Source organism: Erinaceus europaeus, chromosome 8 (assembly GCF_950295315.1).
Source record: "Erinaceus europaeus chromosome 8, mEriEur2.1, whole genome shotgun sequence".
NCBI lineage: Eukaryota > Metazoa > Chordata > Mammalia > Eulipotyphla > Erinaceidae > Erinaceus > Erinaceus europaeus.
In genome coordinates, this window is record NC_080169.1 from 99,460,076 (window position 1) to 99,481,171 (window position 21,096).

General features: G+C 50.6%; 1 protein-coding gene across 5 annotated transcripts in view; it reads right to left on the minus strand.

The window, feature by feature from the left end:
• The window catches only part of KCP (kielin cysteine rich BMP regulator), a 35,544-nt gene that overhangs the window by 1,514 nt on the left and 12,934 nt on the right, over positions 1–21,096 (minus strand). For all 5 annotated transcript variants that reach the window (XM_060196533.1, XM_060196535.1, XM_060196534.1 and 2 more), the window contains 18 exons: positions 20,261–20,431; positions 16,659–16,835; positions 15,747–15,832; positions 15,464–15,554; positions 15,298–15,380; positions 15,130–15,223; positions 12,212–12,385; positions 11,366–11,448; positions 11,033–11,153; positions 8,261–8,340; positions 7,231–7,330; positions 6,456–6,544; positions 6,018–6,120; positions 5,781–5,923; positions 5,420–5,592; positions 5,224–5,335; positions 5,042–5,143; positions 2,843–3,007 (listed from right to left, as the gene is read on the minus strand). In XM_060196533.1, the coding sequence (XP_060052516.1) occupies positions 2,843–3,007; positions 5,042–5,143; positions 5,224–5,335; positions 5,420–5,592; positions 5,781–5,923; positions 6,018–6,120; positions 6,456–6,544; positions 7,231–7,330; positions 8,261–8,340; positions 11,033–11,153; positions 11,366–11,448; positions 12,212–12,385; positions 15,130–15,223; positions 15,298–15,380; positions 15,464–15,554; positions 15,747–15,832; positions 16,659–16,835; positions 20,261–20,431 (2,147 nt within the window). The remainder of the gene's footprint in view (positions 1–2,842; positions 3,008–5,041; positions 5,144–5,223; positions 5,336–5,419; positions 5,593–5,780; positions 5,924–6,017; positions 6,121–6,455; positions 6,545–7,230; positions 7,331–8,260; positions 8,341–11,032; positions 11,154–11,365; positions 11,449–12,211; positions 12,386–15,129; positions 15,224–15,297; positions 15,381–15,463; positions 15,555–15,746; positions 15,833–16,658; positions 16,836–20,260; positions 20,432–21,096) is intronic.

Sequence of the window (21,096 nt, forward strand, 5' to 3'; positions counted from 1 at the left end):
AAGGCCCCAGCCCTCTCCCCTTCTCTGTCTTCCTCACCTCTCTCCATTTCTCTCTGTCCTATCCAACAATGAAAACATCAATAATAACAACAGGGGCAACAAAAGGAATAAATAAATAAAATATAAAAAAACATTTATTTATTTATTATTGGATAGAGGCAGAGTAATTGAGAGGGGAGGGTGCGATAGAGAGGGAAGGAAACAGGGAAGTCACCTGCAGTGAAGCAGGGCTGAAGATTATTCTCTTTCTCAGTCCCTCTCTATCTCCCTTCCCCTCTCAATTGCTCTCTGTCCTTACAATAAATAAATAAATAAATAAATAAATAAATAAATAAATAAATAACCACCAGGAGCAGTGGGCTCCTCTTGCATGGACTGAACACCAGTGATAACCCTGGTGGCAATAAATAATGATGATAAATAAAATAAAATAAAATAAATAAGTAAATAAATAAAATAATTTTTCTTTTTTTAATATTTATTTTATTTATTTCCTTTTGTTGCCCTTGTTGTTTTATTGTTGTAGTTATTATTGTTGTTGTCGTTGTTGGATAGGACAGAGAGAAATGGAGGGAGGAGGGGAAGACAGAGAGGGGGAGAAAAAGATAGACACCTGCAGACCTGCTTCACCGCCTGTGAAGTGACTCCCCTGCAGGTGAGGAGCTGGGGTTCGAACCGGGATCCTTATGCCGGTCCTTGTGCTTTGTGCCACCTGCGCTTAGCCTGCTGCGCTACAGCCTGACTCCCAAATAAAATAATTTTGACAGTATCTTTTTTTTTTTCTTGTAAGGATTCATTTATTTATGAGAAAGAGAGAGGAAGGGAACACCAGAAAAATCACTCTGACCCGTGCGGTGCCGAGAACCAAACTTAGGACCTCTCTCATGCTTAAGAGTCCAACACTTCATCCACTGAACCATTTCCTTCTCCTTTTTAAATTATCTTTATTTATTTGTTGGATAGAGACATTCAGAAATTGAGAGGGGGAGCTAGAGAAGGAGAGAGAGACAGAGAGACACCTGCAACCCTGCTTTACCACTCGCAAAACATTCCCCCTGCAGGTGGGGACTGGGGGCTCAAACCTGAGTCCTTGTGCATTGTAACGTGTGCTCAAACAGGTGCACTCCATCACCTAACATCCATCTTCCTTCCTTCCTTCCTTCCTTCCTCCCTCCCTCCCTCCCTCCCTCCCTCCCTCCCTCCCTCTCTTTCTTTCTCTCATACCAGAGCACTGCTCAGCTCTGGCTTATGGTGGTACAGGGGAGTGAATCTGGGACTTTGAAGCCTTAGGCATGAGAGTCTCTTCGGATATCCATTATGCTATCTACCCCCACCTGCCCTTCCCTCTTTCTAATGAGAGAGAGAGAGAGGGGAGGGGAGCAGTCAAAGCACTGTCCATCTATTTATGATGTCCTATTTGGTTTTGTCTTTCTTTCTTTTATGTGGTGCTGGGAATCAAACCCAGGCCCTCACACATTCAAGTCTTGTGCCCTAGCACTGAGCCACCTCCCTGAATCAGGAGAGACTTGACATGCCATCCTGTGCCCTGGAAGGTGGCAACGTGGGTAGAACAGGTCCCGAGTTCAATCCCTAGCAGCATCTATGCGAGTGATGCTCTGGCCCTCAAATAAGCAAGTATCAAATTTAAGCCCAGGTGGTAAAATATCTCACCTGGATAGTGAGCCTGCTTTGTCATGCCCCTGGATCTAGGCTCGAGCCCAGCCCCTACTGCACTGGAAGAAACTTTGGCATGTGGTGTCTTTCCTATCTCTCATTTATTTTGGACAGAAACAGAAAAAATGAGAGGGAAGGGGGAGATAGTGAAAGAGAGAGGTGGTGGACTGGAAGGTAGCACAGTGGAGAAAGCATTGGATTCTCAAGCATTAGGTCCTGAGTTCAATGCCCAGCAGCACATGTGCCAAGGTGGTGTCTGGTTCTTTCTCTTTCTCCCCCTCCTAATCTTTCTCATTAATAAGTAAAATATAACAAGAAGGGGGGAGTGTTGACCTTTTAAAAAAGAGAGAGACATGGGGGCCAGGCAGTGGTGCACCTGGTTAAGTGCACACATTACAGTGCACAAGGACCCAGTTTCAAGCCCCTAGTCCCCACCTGCAGGGGGAAGCTTCACAAGTGGAGAAGCAGAGCTGCAGGTGTCTTCTCTGTTTCCTTCCCTCTCTATCGCACCCTCCTCTCTCAATTTCTCTGCCTCTATCCAATAATAAATAAATAAATGTTTTTTTATATTTTATTATTTATTCCTTTTGTTGCCCCTGTTTGTTGTTATTATTGATGTCGTCATTGTTGGACAGGACAGAGAGAAATGGAGAGAGGTGGGGAAGACAGAGAGGGGGAGAGAAAGATAGACTCCTGCAGACCTGCTTCACCGCTTGTGAAGTGACTCCCCTGCAGGTGGGGAGCTGGGGTGCTTGAACCGGGATTCTTCCTCTGGTCCTTACACTTTGCGCCATGTGTGCTTAACCCGCTGCACTACTGCCCAACTCCCATAAATAAATGTTTTTTAAAAGAGGGAGAGGCACGTGTAGCACTGCTCCCCCCCCCCCCACCCCGAGACTAAAGACTTGAACCCAGGTCCTTATTCACTTCAGCATATGCATTCTATCCAGGGCACCACCACCCTGTCTCTTGTCTGTCTCTTTCTGGAAATTTTGGCTTGGAGCTGTGAATGTTCCCAAGCACCAGGATGCGAAATTGCGCCCTTTCCCCCTTGCCACAAGTCCTGAAAGCCCACAGCCCACTTGTGCGCACTCTCATTCCACAGTAGAGGGTGCTCGGAGACTGGTGCTCAGCGGTGCCTCCCCTGGCGGGCTCCTGGGCCACTCACCTGCCAGCTGTTTCCGAAGGCAGCCTCTGTGGGCAGGATCTGCCCCTTTGGGCTCTGCAGGTCGTCCTGGGAGAAGCCATTGAAGTTCCCACACAGCCCACACATCCGGCTGCGGTAGGAGCCGGGCACACGCACCTCCACTTGCGACTTCCCGTCCCACAACACCTGTGTGGAGAGGCGAGACCCCGAACCAGGGGAGGGTTATGGAACTCCCTGGCTGCCTACAGCCCACCCTGGGCCTCAGCACGCCTCCTGCTGTGGGAAGGGAAGATTCCTGGGGATGGGGGAAGCTTCTGGCCAAGGCAAAGTCCAGCGCAGGTGCCCAGCTTTAGGCAAACATAGAAGATTGTTGAGTGAGGGGGCCCGGTAGTGGCACACCTGTTGAATGCACGTTATGCACATAAACCCAGGTTTGCGCCCCTCTCCCAGTGAGCTGTGAAGCAGGTCTGCAGAAGTCTTATCTTCCTCCTCTATCACCCTTTCCTTTCTCAATATCTAATAGAAATAGAAAGGAAAGAAAAAAAGAGGGGAGGGGAGGGATAGCTGTTGGGAGTTGTGGACTCATAGTGTCAGCACTGAGCTCCAGAAATAACTGTGGTAGCAAAAATGTGGAGCTATGGGCAGAAAGAGGGAAAGAGAGAGAGAGAGAGGGAGAGAGAGAGGCTGACCACAGTACTGAAGTTCCGTCCAATGTGGTGGGGATGGGTCAGGCTCAAACCTGGGTTGCATACAAGACAAAAACAGGTGCACTATCCAGGTGAGTTATTTTGCTGACCCAAGCGAGGTTCACTTTCTTTGTTAGACACACAGACTGCCTCATAAGGACAAGGCACAGTCAGAATAGTAGGCAAGTCTTCACGCCATAAATTTACAAAATTCCATTAAATTTACTAGTCATTGCTGAACACAGAGAGTGTGTTCTTCATTAAAAGGGAAGCTGGCAGAAATCTCAAAACTACCCAGGAGACACTTTCCCCACAGCCAAGTCTTCACTTTTTTTCCCCCCACCAGGGTTATCACTGAGGTTTGGTGCCTTCACCAACTCCACTTGACGGCCATTTCCTTCTTCCTTCCTTCCTTCCTTCCTTCCTTCCTTCCTTCCTTTCTTTTTATTTACTTTTTCTTTATTTCTTTTAGATAGGACAGAAAGAAATGGAGAGAGGAGGGGAAGACAGAGAGGGGGAGAGAAAGATAAAAGACAGCTGCTTCACTGCCTGTGAAGCGACTCCAACCAGAATCCTTATGCCGGTCCTTGTGCTTCGCACCACGTGCACTTAACCCGCTGTGCTACCGCCCGACTCCCCCTGGCAGCCATTTTCTTAAACAAAGGGTGTAAGACAGAAAGAGATGGGGAGAGAGACAGAGAGAAGAGAGAGCTGCAGCACTGCTCCACTGATCATGAAACTTCCCCCCTGCGGGTGGGGTCTGGGGGCTTGATCCCAGGTGTTCACACATTGAAACAGGTGTGCTCTATCAGGTGACTCGCCACCTGGACCCTCTTCCCCAATTTTCCTTTTAAAAATGTATTGATTTGTTTATGGGCAGGGAGAAGCACAGCATCATTCTGGCACATGCAATGCTGGGTATCAAACTCAAGACCTACCTCATGCTTGAGTGTTCAGTGCTTTATCCACTGTGCCACCCGCATTTTCTTTTTATTTATTTATTCCACACAGAAAAGAAAGGTTTGCAGGGAATGAACCATGAACACCACCAGGCAAGCCTAATACTCTACCACTTGAGCTATTCCTCTAGTCACCTCTTCAGCATTTTATTTTGTTTTGTTGATATAGAGAGATTGAGAGAGAAGGGGGAAGCAGAGAGAGAGAGAGAGAGAGACACCTGCAGCACTGCTTTACCACTGGTGAAGCTGCCCCCTGCAGGTGAAGATTGGAGACTTGAACCTAGGTCCTTGTACATTGTAACATGTGCACTCTACTGGGTGAGCCACAGCCTGGGCTCCTCTCCTACCTCCGTTTTACAGATGAGAGACTGGAAGGCCACAGCTAGGGTTGCTACTGGCCTAAAGGCCTTTGTGTCTGTGGTTAAACTGAGACTGGAAGGCTGGGTCAGAACTAGTGCAGATTCTCTTCCTAATCCTGCCCAGGTTTCGGACCTGGCAGGCAGCTGGTCTGCCCGCTGCTCCTGCAGACAGAAGCCTGAACACCGAGAGGCTCCAGTACCCCGCTTGCCCCGCACCTGGAGTCCTGGCTGGGCGTGCAGAATCACAGTGCGTCCCCGCAGCTCCACGTACAGCAGGGGCTCCTGCAGGAAGGGTAATGCCACCGGGCGCCCATCCACCTGGAAGGGGAGGGAGGATGGGTAGCCTGGCCTGGCAGACCCTAGGAACTGATCTTCCCCAGGTGTTCTGTTGTCCTCACCGTGAGCAGCCTGTCTTGCAGCAGCCGCACGGTGACACCTCCCAGCAACACCATCACTTCCTGGGTCCAGGCCACCCCGTTGCTGCCACGGTCAGTGTTGGTCACTTGCACACTATGAGAGGCCCGGGGTGGTGCGTTGGTCAGCAAGGTCGGGGTCAGGGAGGGCAGGGAGGCAAGGAGAAGACAGGAGGCCCACCTGAAGTCCCCGGCGCCACAGTCCTTGGCCAGCACGTAGCTGCAGCTGCCCTGGAAGTGCAGCAGGCGGCCGTCGAAAGTGCGATAGTGCGGGTCTCCGAAGGCCATGCAGGATGCAGGCCTGGGCAGGCAGCGGGGACAGCAGCTGCCAGGACTAAGGGCGGGGGCCTCGTCCTAGCCTCAGCCCGGGAATTTGCAGTCAGACACAGAGCTCCACCTCAGGCACCCCAGCGCGGCCCACCCCGGTCCAGGAAGGAACAGCTCAGAGCGCCATCTCGTGGTCACCCGCAGAACTGCACCCCAGGTCCTTCCCGCCCTGGTGCCACCAGCAGGGCGATGCCAACGCACCCGCCTCCACTCACTGGGCTACAGGACAGCGGCGGGCAGCGCTGGCTCTGGCAGCGCACGGCGCCGTTCACACACGAGCAGCTGGTACAGGCGTCAACGGCCCAGCGCTCCCCGGAGGCCACCTCCCTGCCCTGGTGAGTGCAGGACTGCGAGAGGGCTGAGGGGATAGGAGCAACGGGGAGGGTGGGCATGTGTGGTCCTGCACCTTGAGTCTCACTCCCCGCCCCTGTCCATAGCGTCCTGTCCGGCACCTTGGCATCGCTCACAGCAGCTGTCAGCCTCCCGCACCTTCTCCCAGCCCAGGGGGCAGGGTAGGGCTGGGCACTCCTCGGGGTGGCATTCCACGTGACCTCGCTGGGGACAGATGGCACTGCTCTGGGCACGTCCTGCGGGGCTGCCGGGGCTACATGTCTCTGGCCTCACTGGTCACTGTCTGGGGCTACTGGGCCCTCCCAGATCCTCCATCTGCCCCCAGCATCCACTTCAAGTTCTAATGCAAAGCCCATTCCTTCAGCTTCCGGTCTCAGCACTGAGGTGTCTTTGTCCCATCTCACCCAAAGGGGGCGTCTTTGCCTAACCATGCCCCCTCCCGATATATCCCATATTCAAGGTGAAGCATCCTGAGACTCCTCCCCAAATCCATCCTATAGTCCTCCCCCACCCCCACACACTACCCTCCCCTAGCTCACGAGGCATGTGCAGGTCACACAGGCATTGCTAGGGTCCCGCCAGCTGTCACCATCTGCCACTCGCCGGGCCAGGGCCTCCAGCACACATTCTGAGGAGGACAAAACAGGGTCCTTCCAGCTGCACCCCTCTTTGCCAGGGCTCACCCTAAAAAGTTCCACCCTACCCCACCCCATTAGCATCCAGAGTGCTGAGACTCAGGGTGGTACTCAGGGTGTCATGAGCTCTGGAGACTGGAGCCCCCATCCAGTGCAATGAATAAGAACCCCCAGTCTGCAGACAAGCCTTGGGCTAGACTGAGAGAACCCAACCTGCAGGTCCTGCCCCCCTCTGTCTCAGGATGGGAAGGGGGCCAGGTCTCCATCACACCTCAGTTTTCTTATTATTATTTATTTATTCCCTTTTGTTGCCCTTGTTGTTTTATTGTTGTAGTTATTATTGTTGTTGTCGTTGGATAGGACAGAGAGAAATGGAGAGAGGAGGGGAAGACAGAGAGGAGGAGAGAAAGATAGACACCTGCAGACCTGCTTCACCGCCTGTGAAGCGACTCCCCTGCAGGTGGGGAGCCGGGGTTGGAACTGGGATCCTTATGCCGGTCCTTGTGCTTTGCGCCACCTGCGCTTAACCCGCTGCGCTACAGCCCGACTCCCCACACCTCAGTTTTCATAAAAGAACCCAGTTCACCTTCTTGAGGTCAGTCCAGGCTGCCCACTCAACATGCCAGCTCCCCCATATGGGTTCACATTCTGGGGGTGCAGGACAAAGCAGAGCACCTACCCTGGCACTCAGGACAGCAGTTACCCGGGCGGGTGTGGCGCTCTGAGGGGGGGCAGCTGAGCTCAGGACAGGCCCGGGGAGTGCACAGCCAAGTCAGGTCCTGTCGGAGGAAGGGGTGACATAGGAGGGGAAAGGAGCAAGGGGCGGGTGGAGGAGGGAGGAGTGGGGTCCAGGCTGATGTGACAGTCAAGACTAGGGGTTGTGGGGACCAAGTGGTGGCATGCCCAGTAGAGCATACATTACCATGCACAAGGACAAGGGCACCCCACAACTTGCAGAGGGAAGACATGGATCTGGGAAAAATATTTGAAAATTTTCCTTTTCAAAAATATTTACTGGGGCTGGGCAGTAGCACACCCACTGGAGCACGCATGTTAGAATGCACAAGGTCGTGAGTTCAATACCCCAGTCCCCACCTGCAGGTGGGACACTTCACAAACAGTGAAGCAGGGCTACAGATGTCTCTCTTTCTCCTTCCCTTCTCTGTCTCTATTAAAATAAATAAATAAAGGAAGGAAGGAAGGAAGGAAGGAAGATTAATGGATTCGTCATGCAAACATCAACCTCCAGAGATCATTTTGGTGGCAAAGAAGAAGAAAAATGAGGAGGAGGAAGAGGAGAAGAGGAGGCGGAGAAAAAAGAGGGCAGGGGGTTGACTGTGTAATGGCTATGCAAACAGCTTTCAAGCCTAAGGCTTTAAAGTCTCAGGTTTAATCCTTCACACCACCATAAGCCTGAGCTGAGCAGTGCTCTGGAATAAGAAAGAAAAGAAAAAGAAAAGAAGAAGAAGAAGAAGGAGGAGGAGGAGGAGGAGGAGGAGGAGAAGAAGGAAGGAAAGAAAGAAAGATTGAAAGAAAGAAAGAAAGAAAGAAAGAAAGAAAGAAAGAAAGAAAGAAAGAAAAGAAGAAGGTGCCGGTTGGTGGTACACCTGGGCTGTATGTCGGGGAGAGGGGAACCTGGAGGAGTCACAGTCGTAGTCCACAGACAAGGAGTGGGGGCTTGGCAGAGTCCCCCAGGCAAGAGGGCTCACCTGGCAGTGACAAGTATAGCAGGGGTCTGGAGGGGCCAGCTCGGACCCCAGCAGGTTCTCCGTGCAGTTACTCAGCGCTTCTGTGAGGACAGTTGAGCAAAGGAAGGTTTGGACTAGTTAGGAGGAAGGCTGTGGGTCGGGGAGGTGGCTCAGCATTATAGCATACAAGTAAGACTGGGACTGGGAGGTAGCTTTGCCACACGTGGTTTAAGCTCTCGGTCACCACAAGGGACTCAAGCAACGGGGAAGAGAAAGCCTTGGGGGTGGCAGGGCAGTGCTGTGGTGTCTCTGTCCATGTCTCTCTTATTGAAATAGTCACCCCTCAGAGGGCTGAGAGGTGGCGCACCTGGTTGAGCACATGTTAAAATGCACAAAGACCCAGGTTCAAGCCCCTGGTCCCACCTGAAGGAGGGAAACTTCCAGAGCAGTGAAGAAGTGCTATGGATCTCTCTCTTTCCCTGTTCTCCCTTCCTTCTCAGTTTCTCTCTGTCTCTGCCCAATAAATAAAATATGTTTTAAAATTTAAAAAAAAGAGAAGTCAGCCCAGAGCAGTGAGGTCTCAGCGACAGTAATAATAATAGTAACAGTAGTAGTAATGATAATAATAGTAAAAAATTAAAAAAAAAATAATTGGTTTTCAAAATCCAGGAGGTTATGTAACAGCTAGTGCACAGGACTTGCAGAAGCAAGGCCCCAGTTTGATTCCCAGCTTTGTATATGTCAGGGAGTGGTGCTCTGGCTCACTCATAAATTCTACATCTTTTTAAATTATTTATTATTGGATAGAGGCAGAAAGAAATCAAGAGGGGAAGGGGAGATAAACAGGGAGAGAGACAGAGAGACATCTGCAGCCCTGCTTCACCATTCATGAAGGTGGGGGCCAGGGGCTTGAACATGGGTCCTTGTGCACTGTAATGTGAGTGCTTAACCAGGTGCACAACCACTTGGCATAATCTTTTTTCTTTGAACTGTTCTTGTAGTTATTATTGTTGTTGTTATTGATGTCATCTTTGTTGGATAGGTCAGAGAGAAATGGAGAGAGGAGGGGAAGACAGAGAGGGGGAGAGAAAGACACCTGCAGACCTGCTTCATCACTTGTGAAGCAACGCCCGTGTAGGTGGGGAGCCGGTGGCTCGAACCAGGATCCTTAGGCCAGTCCTTGTGCTTCGCGCTATGTGCACTTAGCCCACTGCACTACCGCCCGACTCCCCAATCTTTTTTTTTTTTCTCTAAACAAGACAAAAAGAAAATAGAACATCGGGAGTGGTGCAAAACGCAAAGACAAGCCTAAGGATCCCAGTTTAAGCCCCCGGCTCCCCCTCTTTCTCTCTCCCTCTCTGTCTTCCCCTCCTCTCTCCATTTCTCTCTGTCCTATCCAACAATGACAACATCAATAACTACAACAATAAAACAAGGGCAACAAAAGGGAATAAATAAATAAGTAAATAAATACTAAAAAATAAAAAAAGAAAAGAAAAAATCATAGATAGTACAAAAACACTTTAGTCTCACACACAAGCATAAAAGGAACTTAGCTAACTTTTTAAGATCTATTTATAAGAGAAAAAGAAAGAAAGAGAAAGAGAGAGAGAGCATCATTCTGGTAAGTGCAACACTAGGGTATAAATTTATGTCCTCATGCTTAGGAGTGGGATGCTTTAGCTACTGCCACCCTGGAAACGACAGGCTCTAAGAGTATTTATTTATTTATTATTGAATAGAGAGAGAGAGAAATAGAGAAGAGAGGAGGAGATAGAGAGACAGAGACAGAGAGACACCTGCAATCCTGCTTCACAACTTGTGACGCTTTCCTCCAGCAGGTGGAGACCAGGGGTTAGAACTTGGATCCTTGAGCGCTGTAATTAATATGTACACTTAACCAGGTACACCACCGCCTGGTCCCCCTAAACTTTTTTTTCAAGATTGATTGATGGTTTATTTATAAGAGAAAGAACAATGAGGGGAGAGGTGAGAACCAGAGCATCATTCTGACACATTCAGTGCTGGGGACCAAACTTAGGACCTCATGCTTGAGAGTCCAATGATTTATCCATTGCATCACCTACCAAGCTGCAATTTCTTTATTTTTATGAAGGGAGAAAACAAAAATAGAGAGCAGAAGGCCACTTTATGCAGTGCTGGGGACCTAACCCTGACCTCATACAAGCAAAGTACACACACACTGTGTTTCTGAGTCACCCTCTCAGCCCCAACAAGGAATTTTGCTTGAACTCTGTGCAAGGAACTTTGGTGTGTGTGTGTGTGGGGGGTGTGTGTGGGGGGAGGGGGGGTGGAGTAGGACACAGAGGAGCTTCTCCAGCCTGAGGTAACTAATGTCCACAAGATTCCCCCACACACACACACTGTCTGACACAAGAAGGCACAAAGTACCTCCTGGGTTTCAGTCCTGACTCCAGTGTCTGTGCCCTTTGGGGGCAGGTGAATCCACCTCTCTAAACTCAAGTGCCTGTTCATTGTAAGGGAATAACCAACGCCATGCTACAGCACCACCTGCTAGGCAAAATGTGCCACAAGCTGCACCTGGCTTCAGAGTACAGGGACCCCCTCTGCCAGCTTCGACCAGGTTTCCTTAGAGGGGGAGGTGGTGCAGGTCTCACCCGCCAGAGTACAGGCTTCTAAAACATCCTATGAGACTCAGAAAAGGGCTGAGGCTGAGGCTAGGCAGGAGAGCTGGCTGACTAACCAGGGTCTCTTCCGGGGTGGGAGACAGGCTACCCTCTGTTCTGCTCCCCTCCCCACCCCCAAACTCACGGGTGCATGTGGGGCAGCAGTGCTTGGGGCCAGGGGGCAGTAGCTGGCTGGTTGGGCAGCCCACCAGGCTGGGACACTGCCGCCGGTGACAGAGGAGGCTTGGGGGGCCTTCAGGTGGCAGCTGAAAGAGTGAAGGGGTGGGGAATGGGTATGGACCTTAGGGGTCTTTTCTGCTGCACGCCAGTCCTTCCATCGGCCCAGTGCCCACACACACACACACACACACACACACACACACACTGGGACCCCATGTCTAACCCAGACTCCCAGAAGCAAGGTAACCTCCAGCCTCTGCCCACCTCAATGTCCAACCCTCGTGTGACCCTCACCCACCTCGCAGATGCACACTTCACAGGGGTCCGCTCCAGGCTGGAAGCTCTCCCCAAGCTCATACCGCCGACCCTGGTACTCACAGTCTTGGGCACGAGGTGACAACAGGACAGAGCCTTCAGGCTGGCAGTGATGCTGGGGGTGGGTGGGTGCCACCCTTGTCCCAGTTTCAGGATTTGGGTTATGTGTAAGAATGGGGTGAGGGATGAGGAGACAGGGCCAGAGAGATAGCTCAGTGGGGAGGGTTTGTGCTTGGCCATGCATGTGGCCCAAATTTGAGTCCTGGTACCACATGGGAGATGCTATGGTACTGGAGGAAGCTTCAAGGTTGTGTTGCTTCTGCCTTTCTCTGTTTCTAAGTCTCTACGAGTCTCTTTCTCTCTCTATTTTTTATTGACACCAGGGCTGTTGCTGGGGCTCAGAGCCAGCACTATGAATTCACTGCTCCTGGCAGCCATTTTTTTTTTTAATTGGATAGGACAGAAAGAAATTGAGAAGGGATGAGGAGACAGAGAGAAGGAGAGATAGACACCTGCAAACCTGCTTCAGCACTCATGAAGTGTCCCTCTTACAGGTAGGGAGTGGGGATTCAAACCAAGGTCCTTGTGTTTGGTACACCACTGCCCAGCCCCCATGATTTCTCTCTAGTGGAACAAAAAAGCAACCTGGACAGGTAAAAATCATACATGGGCAAGGGCCCCACTCCACACACACAAAAAGAGGGGGCAGGGAGAGGGAGGAGAAGGGGGGAGGGTCACTTCTAGAACATTCCATCTCTGCTACACAGCCGTCAAGGGCTGAGACATGTTGAGCCTTCATACCCAGTACCCCCTCCCGGGGTCCCCATACCAGAGCACCGAGGGCAGCAGTCACCAGGTCTCTGGCGGGGCTGGGCACAGGCACTGAGGCACTGGATGTGAGCACAGGTGACCACACCTTCGTGGCAGGTGCAGGAGGAGCAGGGGTCTTCCGGGGACGGCCAGCTGCTGCCTTCTGGGTGCTCCTTCCCACCAACCAGGCAGCCTGTTCCAAGGTGGGCAGGCTGAGCTCAGGTCAAGCTTGAAGACAGAACCCTCACCTCATTCAGGGGGTGTCAGCTGGGCTGTGGGAAGGTGCTGGGGATAGAAATCCTCTATGTGCTGCAGGGGCTCAAACCCTATGCTGCTCTGCTGTTCAGTAGACCAAGTGCCAATGTTCCCTGACACCTGCCAGGCTCCTGGCATGCAGCCAGTGGATAATAAATGCACATGGAAAGAACCAGAGGTGTGTGTAAGGTCACTCCTCTTCCTGAGCCTCATTATCTTCATCTGTTAAATGGGCATCTGGCCCTGGTGAGTGAGACAGAGCTGACGTGTGGGGCTGGCATGCCAGGTGGGTTAAGAATGTGTCGACACTGCCCCCTGCTGGCTAAATGCTTGATAGCAAGTCCTGCTTCCTCTTGGGCTCACCTATAAAATGGCTGGCAACTCCTGAGTGAGCCCCTTGAGTGGGTTAAACACAGGCAAAGGGCTCATCTCAGGGTCAGGCACATGGCACATGCCCAGGAAGCGTTTATTATTAAGGGGCCAGGAGCTGTTCACTGAGGCAGAGCACCTGTTTTGCATGTGTGAGGTTCTGGGTTCAGTCTCCAGTGTTGAATAAAAACAAAGAGAGGACCGGGCAGTGGCACACCTGGCTGAGCCCACACATCACCATTCACAAGGACCTGGGTTCGAGCCCCTGATCCCCATCTGCGTGGGTGAGGTGGACACTTCAGAAGCGGTGAAGCAGGTCTGCAGATACCTTTCTATCTCCCCCTTCCCTCTCCATTTCTCTCTGTTCTATAAAATAAAATACAAAAATGGCTGGATTCATAGTGCCAGCAATGAGCCTCAGCAATAACCTTGCTGGTAATAATAAAAAATAAAATTAAAAGAACAGCTCAAGAGGTGGCACAGGTGGATAAAGCACTGGACTCTCAAGCATAAAGTTCTGAGGTCAAGCCCTAGCATCACATGTGCCAGAGTGAGGCTCTGATTCTCGCTCTTTCCCCCTCTTATTCATATATTTAAAATAAAAATCAAAGAGACAAAAACAAATAGAGGCCTGGGAAGGCAGTATAGTGGCTATACAAGACTTTAGTGCCTGAGGCTTGAATATCCCAGGTTCAATACTCAGCACCACCATAAGCCAGAGCTGAGAAGTGTTCTGGCCACACTTTCTCTCCTTAGCATCTGTCTCTATCTCCCTCTCTTTCCCCCCAACTTCCCCCTCCTTCTCTCTCATTAAAAATGCCAACTATTGGGCCCAGGCAGTGTCATACCTGTTTGAGCTCACATGTTACAGTTTATAAGGACTCTGGTTAAAGCTCCTGGTTCCCACCTGCAGGGGGAAAGCTTCACAATAGGTGAAGCAGTGCTGCAGGGGTCTCTCCCCGCCTCTCTCCTTCCTTCTCAGTGTCTGTCTTTATCCAAAAATAAATACATGTTTAGGCCAACTACTGCAGCAGGGGAAATGATTCAACTCGAAGAACATCAAACTTTCATGCCTGAGGTTCCCTGTTTGATCCCTGGACTCACACATACCAGAGTTCTCTGACTTCATGCTCTGTCTCTGTGTCTCTCTCTCTCTCTGTCTCTCTCTCTTCTCTGCCTCACATGGAACTCTCTCTTCTCATATGTAATAAATAAAAAAACTACATCTTGGGAGTCAGGTGGTAGCGCAGCAGGTTAAGCGCAGGCGGTGCAAAGTGCAAGGACCAGCGTAAAGATCCCGGTTTGAGCCCCCGACTCCCCACCTGCAGGGGAGTCGCTTCACTGGTGGTGAAGCAGGTCTGCAGGTGTCTATCTTTCTCTCCCCCTCTCTGTCTTCCCCTCGTCTCTCCATTTCTCTTTGGTCTGCAGGTGTCTATCTTTCTCTCCCCCTCTCTGTCTTCCCCTCGTCTCTCCATTTCTCTTTGTCCTATCCAACAATGATGACATCAATAGCAATAATAACTACAACAGTAAAGCAACAAGGACACAAAAAGGAATAAATATTTTTAGAAAAACTACATCTTTTAAAAAGTTAACTATGTGGGAGGGGTGTAGATAGCATAATGGTTATGCAGAGAGATTCTCGTACCTGAGACTCTGAAGTTCCAGATTCAACCCTTGCACTACCATAAGCCAGAGCCAGTAAGTGCTCTGGTTAAAAATAAATAATTAGATAAGTTAAATGTCACTCATCCAAGATAGCTCACCTGGGTGGTGTGCCTGCCTTGCTATGCTGGCCTCCACTGCACTGGAGAAAGCTTTGATACTGTGGTCTCTGTCTCTCTGTCGCTCTATCTGAAATGGCCAGCCTGGCGCAGTAAACCCCAGTGACAACAAATATAATAAAAATCTGTGATCCTAGGGGCCAGGTGGTGACACACTTGTTTAGACACACATATTACAGTGAGCAAGGACCGGGGTTCAAGCCCCTGGCCCCCACCTGCAGGAGAGGGAAGCTTCTTGAGTGATCAAGCAGAGTTGGAGGTCTCTCTCTGTGTATGTCTGTCTGCCCATCTCCCCCTTCCCTTTTAACTTCTCTCTATTCAAAATAAAAAAATAATATTAAAAAACATTAAAAATATAAAAGTTACCAGTCCTAATGTTTACTAGGGGTGGCAGGTGGCTGGAAAGGGGGCAGCTTTGAAAGGAGGTGATTTTATTTTTTTTTAGAGGTTCAAGGGAGGTGGGGGAGAGATGAAGGGGATGACTGGGCACAAGGACATGTCTGGGGTCCCCACATTTGGGGGTGCTCACCTCGGCAGCGTGGGCAACAGCGCCCTGGCTCTGTGACCTGGAGCGGGCAGGGCAGGGGTGGACACCGCAGCTGCACGCAGCTGACCTGGCCGTCCTGTGAGACAGGTGAGTGTCAGGCCTGACCCCTGGGCTAAGTGTACTAAGGCCCAGGGGTCCTCCCCGCCCTACCTGGCAGTGACACCTCTCACAGCTGCCACTGGGGCCCTGGAACTCCTCCCCGTCCTGGTGCTCCCGGCCCCCGGAGACGCAGCCTGCAGGCAGTGAGAGGGCTCCTGGGTTGGGGCGTCAGCTCTTCCAGGTCAGCCTCAGGAGGGGGGAGCGTTTGGGGGCTCACTGTGGCACACAGGGCAGAAGCAGGGCCCTGGGGAGGGGTGAGGGCAGAGGGCTAGAGGACACGGCTTCTTCTGGCAGCGCATGGAACCGTCCTAGGGGGCAGAGGTCACGTCCACTAGTGTCCCCCACTCAGCATCACTCCCCCCAACCAGGCTATGACAGGCCAGGACCCCATCCCACCCCTATCACAGAAGGGCCCTGAGATATGGGAAGGACACAGCACTTCTTGGCCAGGCAGGAGAACCTAGGAGGAGGGGTCACCTGGTCTCCAAAGACCATCTCACCTGGCAGGTGCAGAAGGAGCAAGTGGGGTCCAGGGGGTCAGGGAGGGTCTCCCCGGAGGCAACAGTAACCCCCTGATAGTGACATCCTATGGGAAGCAGAGGGGAAAGGCTACCATCAGAAGGCTCCACTGCTGTCTTCCAAAACACCCCAGAACACCATGTACCACACACTCATGAGTACGTACACACACACACACACACACACACACACACACACACACATACCAGAGCACCATATACCATACAAACCACACACACACACACACACATACCACAAGCATACAGACACAACACCAGAATACCACACCACATACACACACATACCTCACATACTTGTAAACATCCCAGACCAGGGTACCCCACACACCACAATCATACAGACACAACACCAGAGCACCATGCACACACCATGAACCACACCACATCACTGAGCAGCACTCATTTCCACATCACAGCACATCAGAGCACCACTTACAAACATACCACGTACACATGTGCGGCACAGAACACACTCCAGTACCACACACACCCTAACACACACACACATACAACCTGGGAGGCTCCACCTGAGCTTAGCGATTGAGCAGGGGGCAAGAGGGTGGGCTGAAGGGTGGGTGAGCTTTAACCAGGCTGCAGGTGTGGATGTAGGATGGCTAGGGACTTCCTGTCCTCGTGTGTGTGTGTGTGTGTGTGTGTGTGTGTGTACACAACACTCCAGGGAGTCAAGTGAGGCAGCTGGGCCTGGGAGGGTGGGCTGAGGGTTGCAGGGCTGGTACCTCCAGGCTGGTGACAACACTCAGCGAGGGGACAAGGGGGAAGATGTAGAGGAGGGGGCGCAAGTGAGGGGTCAGGAGATGTGGACTGTGGGCTTGTGGAGCACCCTCTCCAGGGAGGGGAAGCTGTTATTCCTACCTTCACAGGTGGGACAGCAGCCCCCGGGTGGGGTGCTGGGGTGACTGCAAATGGGGGGTTCACACGGCCGTGGAACACAGGTGACAGAGCCTGTGAGGCAGGTGCACACGCCACAGGGCTCTCTAGGATCCGGGAACTCCTGGCCGCTCAAGTAAGACTCCCCTAGATACTCACAGCCTGAAAAAGAGAAGAGAGGGAGGGGACAGGGAAATGGAGGGGGAGGTGGAGAGGAGAGTAACAAAGTACTCTGGCCAGGGGCCCAACTTCAGACCAAGGTCTCAAAGACCTGGCTATTATATGTGTGTGTGGGGAGGGAGGGGGTCTCACAGACTAGTGGACAAGGGCATGGAGGAGTGGGAAGGGGGCTTGGCATAGGGCCCCTTCCCTGTAACCTGTAGGAGAGACCCTCTCCACACAGAGATTGAGCCAGCTGACACCAAGCTCCCTAAGACTGAGAGTAGGGCATGGCTGAGTGAGAGGGGGGTGTGGATTCAGGGTCCCTTTTTCAAGTTCCCTGATGATGAGAGGTGAGGACAGCCTGCCCTCAGTAGCAATTCAATACTTGGTGATCAGACTTTTCTAGAAAGAGAGGCCACTTGGGGTGAGGGTGTCAGGTAGACTCAGATGGCTCACTGGCTCTGTGGCAATGCTGATTATGGTGGTACAGGGGCTACAGGAACCATATACCTTTCAGTTTTTCTGAGAAACAAGCATGGCTCTAACTGATTCAGAGTCTTAAAAAAAAAAAAAGAAATGCCAGGAGTTGGGCGGTAGTGCAGTGGGTTAAGCGCACGTGGTGCAAAGCTCAAGGACTGGTGGAAGGATCCCGGTTCGAGGCCCCGGCTCCCCACCTGCAGGGGAGTTGCTTCACAGGCGGTGAAGCTGGTCTTCTGGAGTCTATCTTTTTCTCCCCCCTCTCCATTTCTCTCTGTCCTATCCAACAACAATGACATCAATAACAACGATAATAATAACCACAACAATGGCAAAACAACCAGGGTAACAAAAGGGAAAAAATGGCCTCCAGGACCAGTGGATTTGTGATGCAGGCACCGAGACCTGGCAATAACCCTGGAGGCAAAAGAAAAAAAGTGCGGGGGTAGGGCAGTAGCGCAGTGGGTTAAGCGCAGGTGGCACAAAGCGCAAGGACTGGTGTAAGGATCCCGGTTCGAGCCCCAGCTCCCCACCTGCAGGGGAGTTACTTCACAAGCAGTGAAGCAGGTCTGCAGGTGTCTATCTTTCTCTCCCCCTCTCTGTCTCCCCCTCCTCTCTCCATTTCTCTCTGTCCTATCTAACAATGACGACATCATCAACAACAACAATAAAACAACAATAACAACAACAACAAAACAATAAAAAGGGCAACAAAAGGGAAAATAAATAATAACAATTTAAGAAAATTAAAAAAGGAAGTGCATACACACAGTGCGGGTTCAAGCCCAGCCCCCCTAGCACTAGGGGAGCTTCAGTGCTATGATGTCTTTCCCTCGCTGTCTCTGTTCCACTCTTCCTATCTGAAAAGCCATCCCAGACCAGGGAAGTCCTGGCAATGATGGGGGCGGGGAGGGGTCCTGTAGGAGTCAGGTGGTGGTGTACCCGGTTGAAAGTATACATTAGAGTGCTTAAGGACCCAGGTTCAAACCCCCAGCCCCCACCTGCAGGGAGGGAGCTTCACAAGTGGAGAAGTAGGGCTGCAGGCATCTCTCTCTCACTCTCTACCTCCTCCCTCCCTCTCAATTTCTCTCTGCCCCTACCCAAAATAAGTAAATAAGAAATAAAAAGAGTATGACATCCAGGCAGACTCAAAGTCTTGGCACACCAAGAATCTGCCTAGAGCTTAATATTGTGTTTATATTTAGAATCACTTTTATGATGCTTTCCTAATGCTGACGCATCTAATTTTCTTGTTATTATTTTTATTTATTTATTATTGTATAGAGACAGAAATTGAGAGGGGAGAGGAAAACAGAAAAGGAGACATGTGTAGCCCTGCTTCACCACTTGTGAATATTTCTCCCTGCAGGTGAGGATCAGGGACTTGAACCCAGGTCCTTGCACATTGTAGTGTGTGTACTTAACCAGGTGCACCACTGCCTGGCATCCAATTTCCCATCTAGGTTATGATAGACTACTTTTTAAATAAGTCTATTAGGAGTCTGGAAGATAGTTCACCCAGTAGAATGCACACTTAACCAAGCTCAAAGACCTGGGTTCAAGTCCTGGGCACCACATAAGACCATTATGCACCACAGGAAACTCCACGGTGCAGTGGTGTCTCTCCTCTCTCCATCTCTCTTTCTCTCTCATTCTCTCTCTCTCATTCTTACTGACTCTCGTCCCTATCTCACTCTCCATCATAATCTGTCTCCTCTTGTTCTCTGTCTCTTTCTCCTGTCTTTCTTTCCCTTTCTATCCAAAATTAAAAGGAAAATAGTACACTTATCTGAAAGGGACTGAGTTTGAAGAAAATATTAGATGAAGCTGCAGGTGGCAAAGATTGCTGAGACAGTATTTATGTCACCAAAGAGGTGGGGACTCCATCTGGGAGAGTTTTTCTCACCAGAGTTCAAACCGGGCCCAGAATGACACGTGAACATAATTGAGATAGTACATTTTATATTATGTGTATTTTACAAAACCATGACCTTTTTTTAACGTGGTGTTAGCGGGAGAAGTCATGTAACTTGTCCAAGAGCACACAATCAAACATTAACAGCCCCAGGAGAAAATAAAGGTGTTCAGCAAGTTCTTTTCTTTTAATTTTATTTTAAGGTCATGTTAGTATTTTTTAATTTTTATTTTATTTATCACTGGATAGAGACAGACAGAAATTAAGAGGGGCGAGGGAAATAAGAGAGGGAGAGAAACAGAGAGACACCTGCAGCCCTGCTTCACCACTCGTGGAAGCTTTCCTTCTGCAGGTGGGGACCTGGAGCTTGAACCCAGGTCCTTGTGTACTGTAATGTGTGCTCTTAACCAGGAGCACCACCACCTGGCCCCAGTGCTTTTCTTTTCTTTTCTTTTTTTTTTTTAAAGTCTTTAAAAAAATTTTTTAAAAAAATATTTTATTTATTTATTCCCTTTTGTTGCCCTTGTTGTCTTATTGTTGTAGTTATTTATTATTGTTGTTGTCGTCATTGTTGGATAGGACAGAGAGAAACGGAGAGAGGAGGGGAAGACAGAGAGGGGGAGAGAAAGATAGACACCTGCAGACCTGCTTCACCGCCTGTGAAGCGACTCCCCTGCAGGTGGGGAGCCAGGGTTCGAACCGGGATCCTTATGCCGGTCCTTGTGCTTTGCGCCACCAGCGCTTAACCCGCTGTGCTACAGCCCGACTCCCCAGTGCTTTTCTTTTTAAATATTTTTCTTGGGGGGAAACAGAGCACATGTGTGAGCAGAGTACCACACAGCTCTAACCTTTGACGGTGCCAGGGACTGAACGTCAGCTTTGGGTGTGCATGTCTGGTGCACTATTGCTTTGTTATCTCTTAAACCCTTAATGTTTTGGGGGGGTGTTTGTGTGTTTTCTATTTTTGGACTCTTAGGCAGTGAAGATGGCTCTACTCAGCCCTCTGCCCTCACTCCAGGCCCCTGGACCTCACCATCACAGATAGGACAGCAGTCACTCCTGGCAGGGAAGGAGCATGGTGCAGGGGCACAAGCCCTGGGCTCACAGCTGACACTCCCCTCCAAGCAAAGGCAGACCTGGCAGGTGGCAGAGGGTGACGGGAATCGTTCCCCACTGGCAAACTCCCTTCCCTGGTACAGGCAGCCTGGAAGAGAGGAGCAGGTGATGGGGGCAGGGGCTGGGGGTTCACCAGGCCCATAACACCCAGCCCCTGCAGACTGAATCTAACACCAGCCTCCAAATTCATTTCTTTATTTTTTAGGCAGAAAGGCATGCGGGGTGGGGAAAAGAGAAATACCATAGTACTGAAGGTTCCTTAAATGAGGTGGGGGCTGGGCTCGAACCTGGATCATCCACATGTCAGAAACAGTGCACTATCCAAGTGAGATATTTCACTAGCCCCAACGTCTCTCTTTTTATTTACTTCAAAAATTATATTGCCAGGTGAGTTATCACTGAGACTCGGTGCCATCACTGGAAACTCACCCCTCCTGGCTGCCATTTTTTCTCTTTTTTTTCCCTATCTTTTTTAGTAGATAGGACAGAGATAAATTGAGAGAGTGAGAGAAAGAAACTTATAGAACTGCTTCACCACTTGTGAGGCTTCCACCCTGCATGTAGGGAGTGGGAGCTCGAACCCGGATCCTTGCACATAGTAACATGTGCAATCAACCAGGTGCACCACTGCCCAACTCCCAACCCCCAAATTCTCTTCTTTTAAGGTTGATTTATTACGAGAGAGAGAGAGAGAGATGGGGGCAGGGCTGAGTTGTTTCAGCACATGCCATGGGAGGGACTGAACTCCTGGCA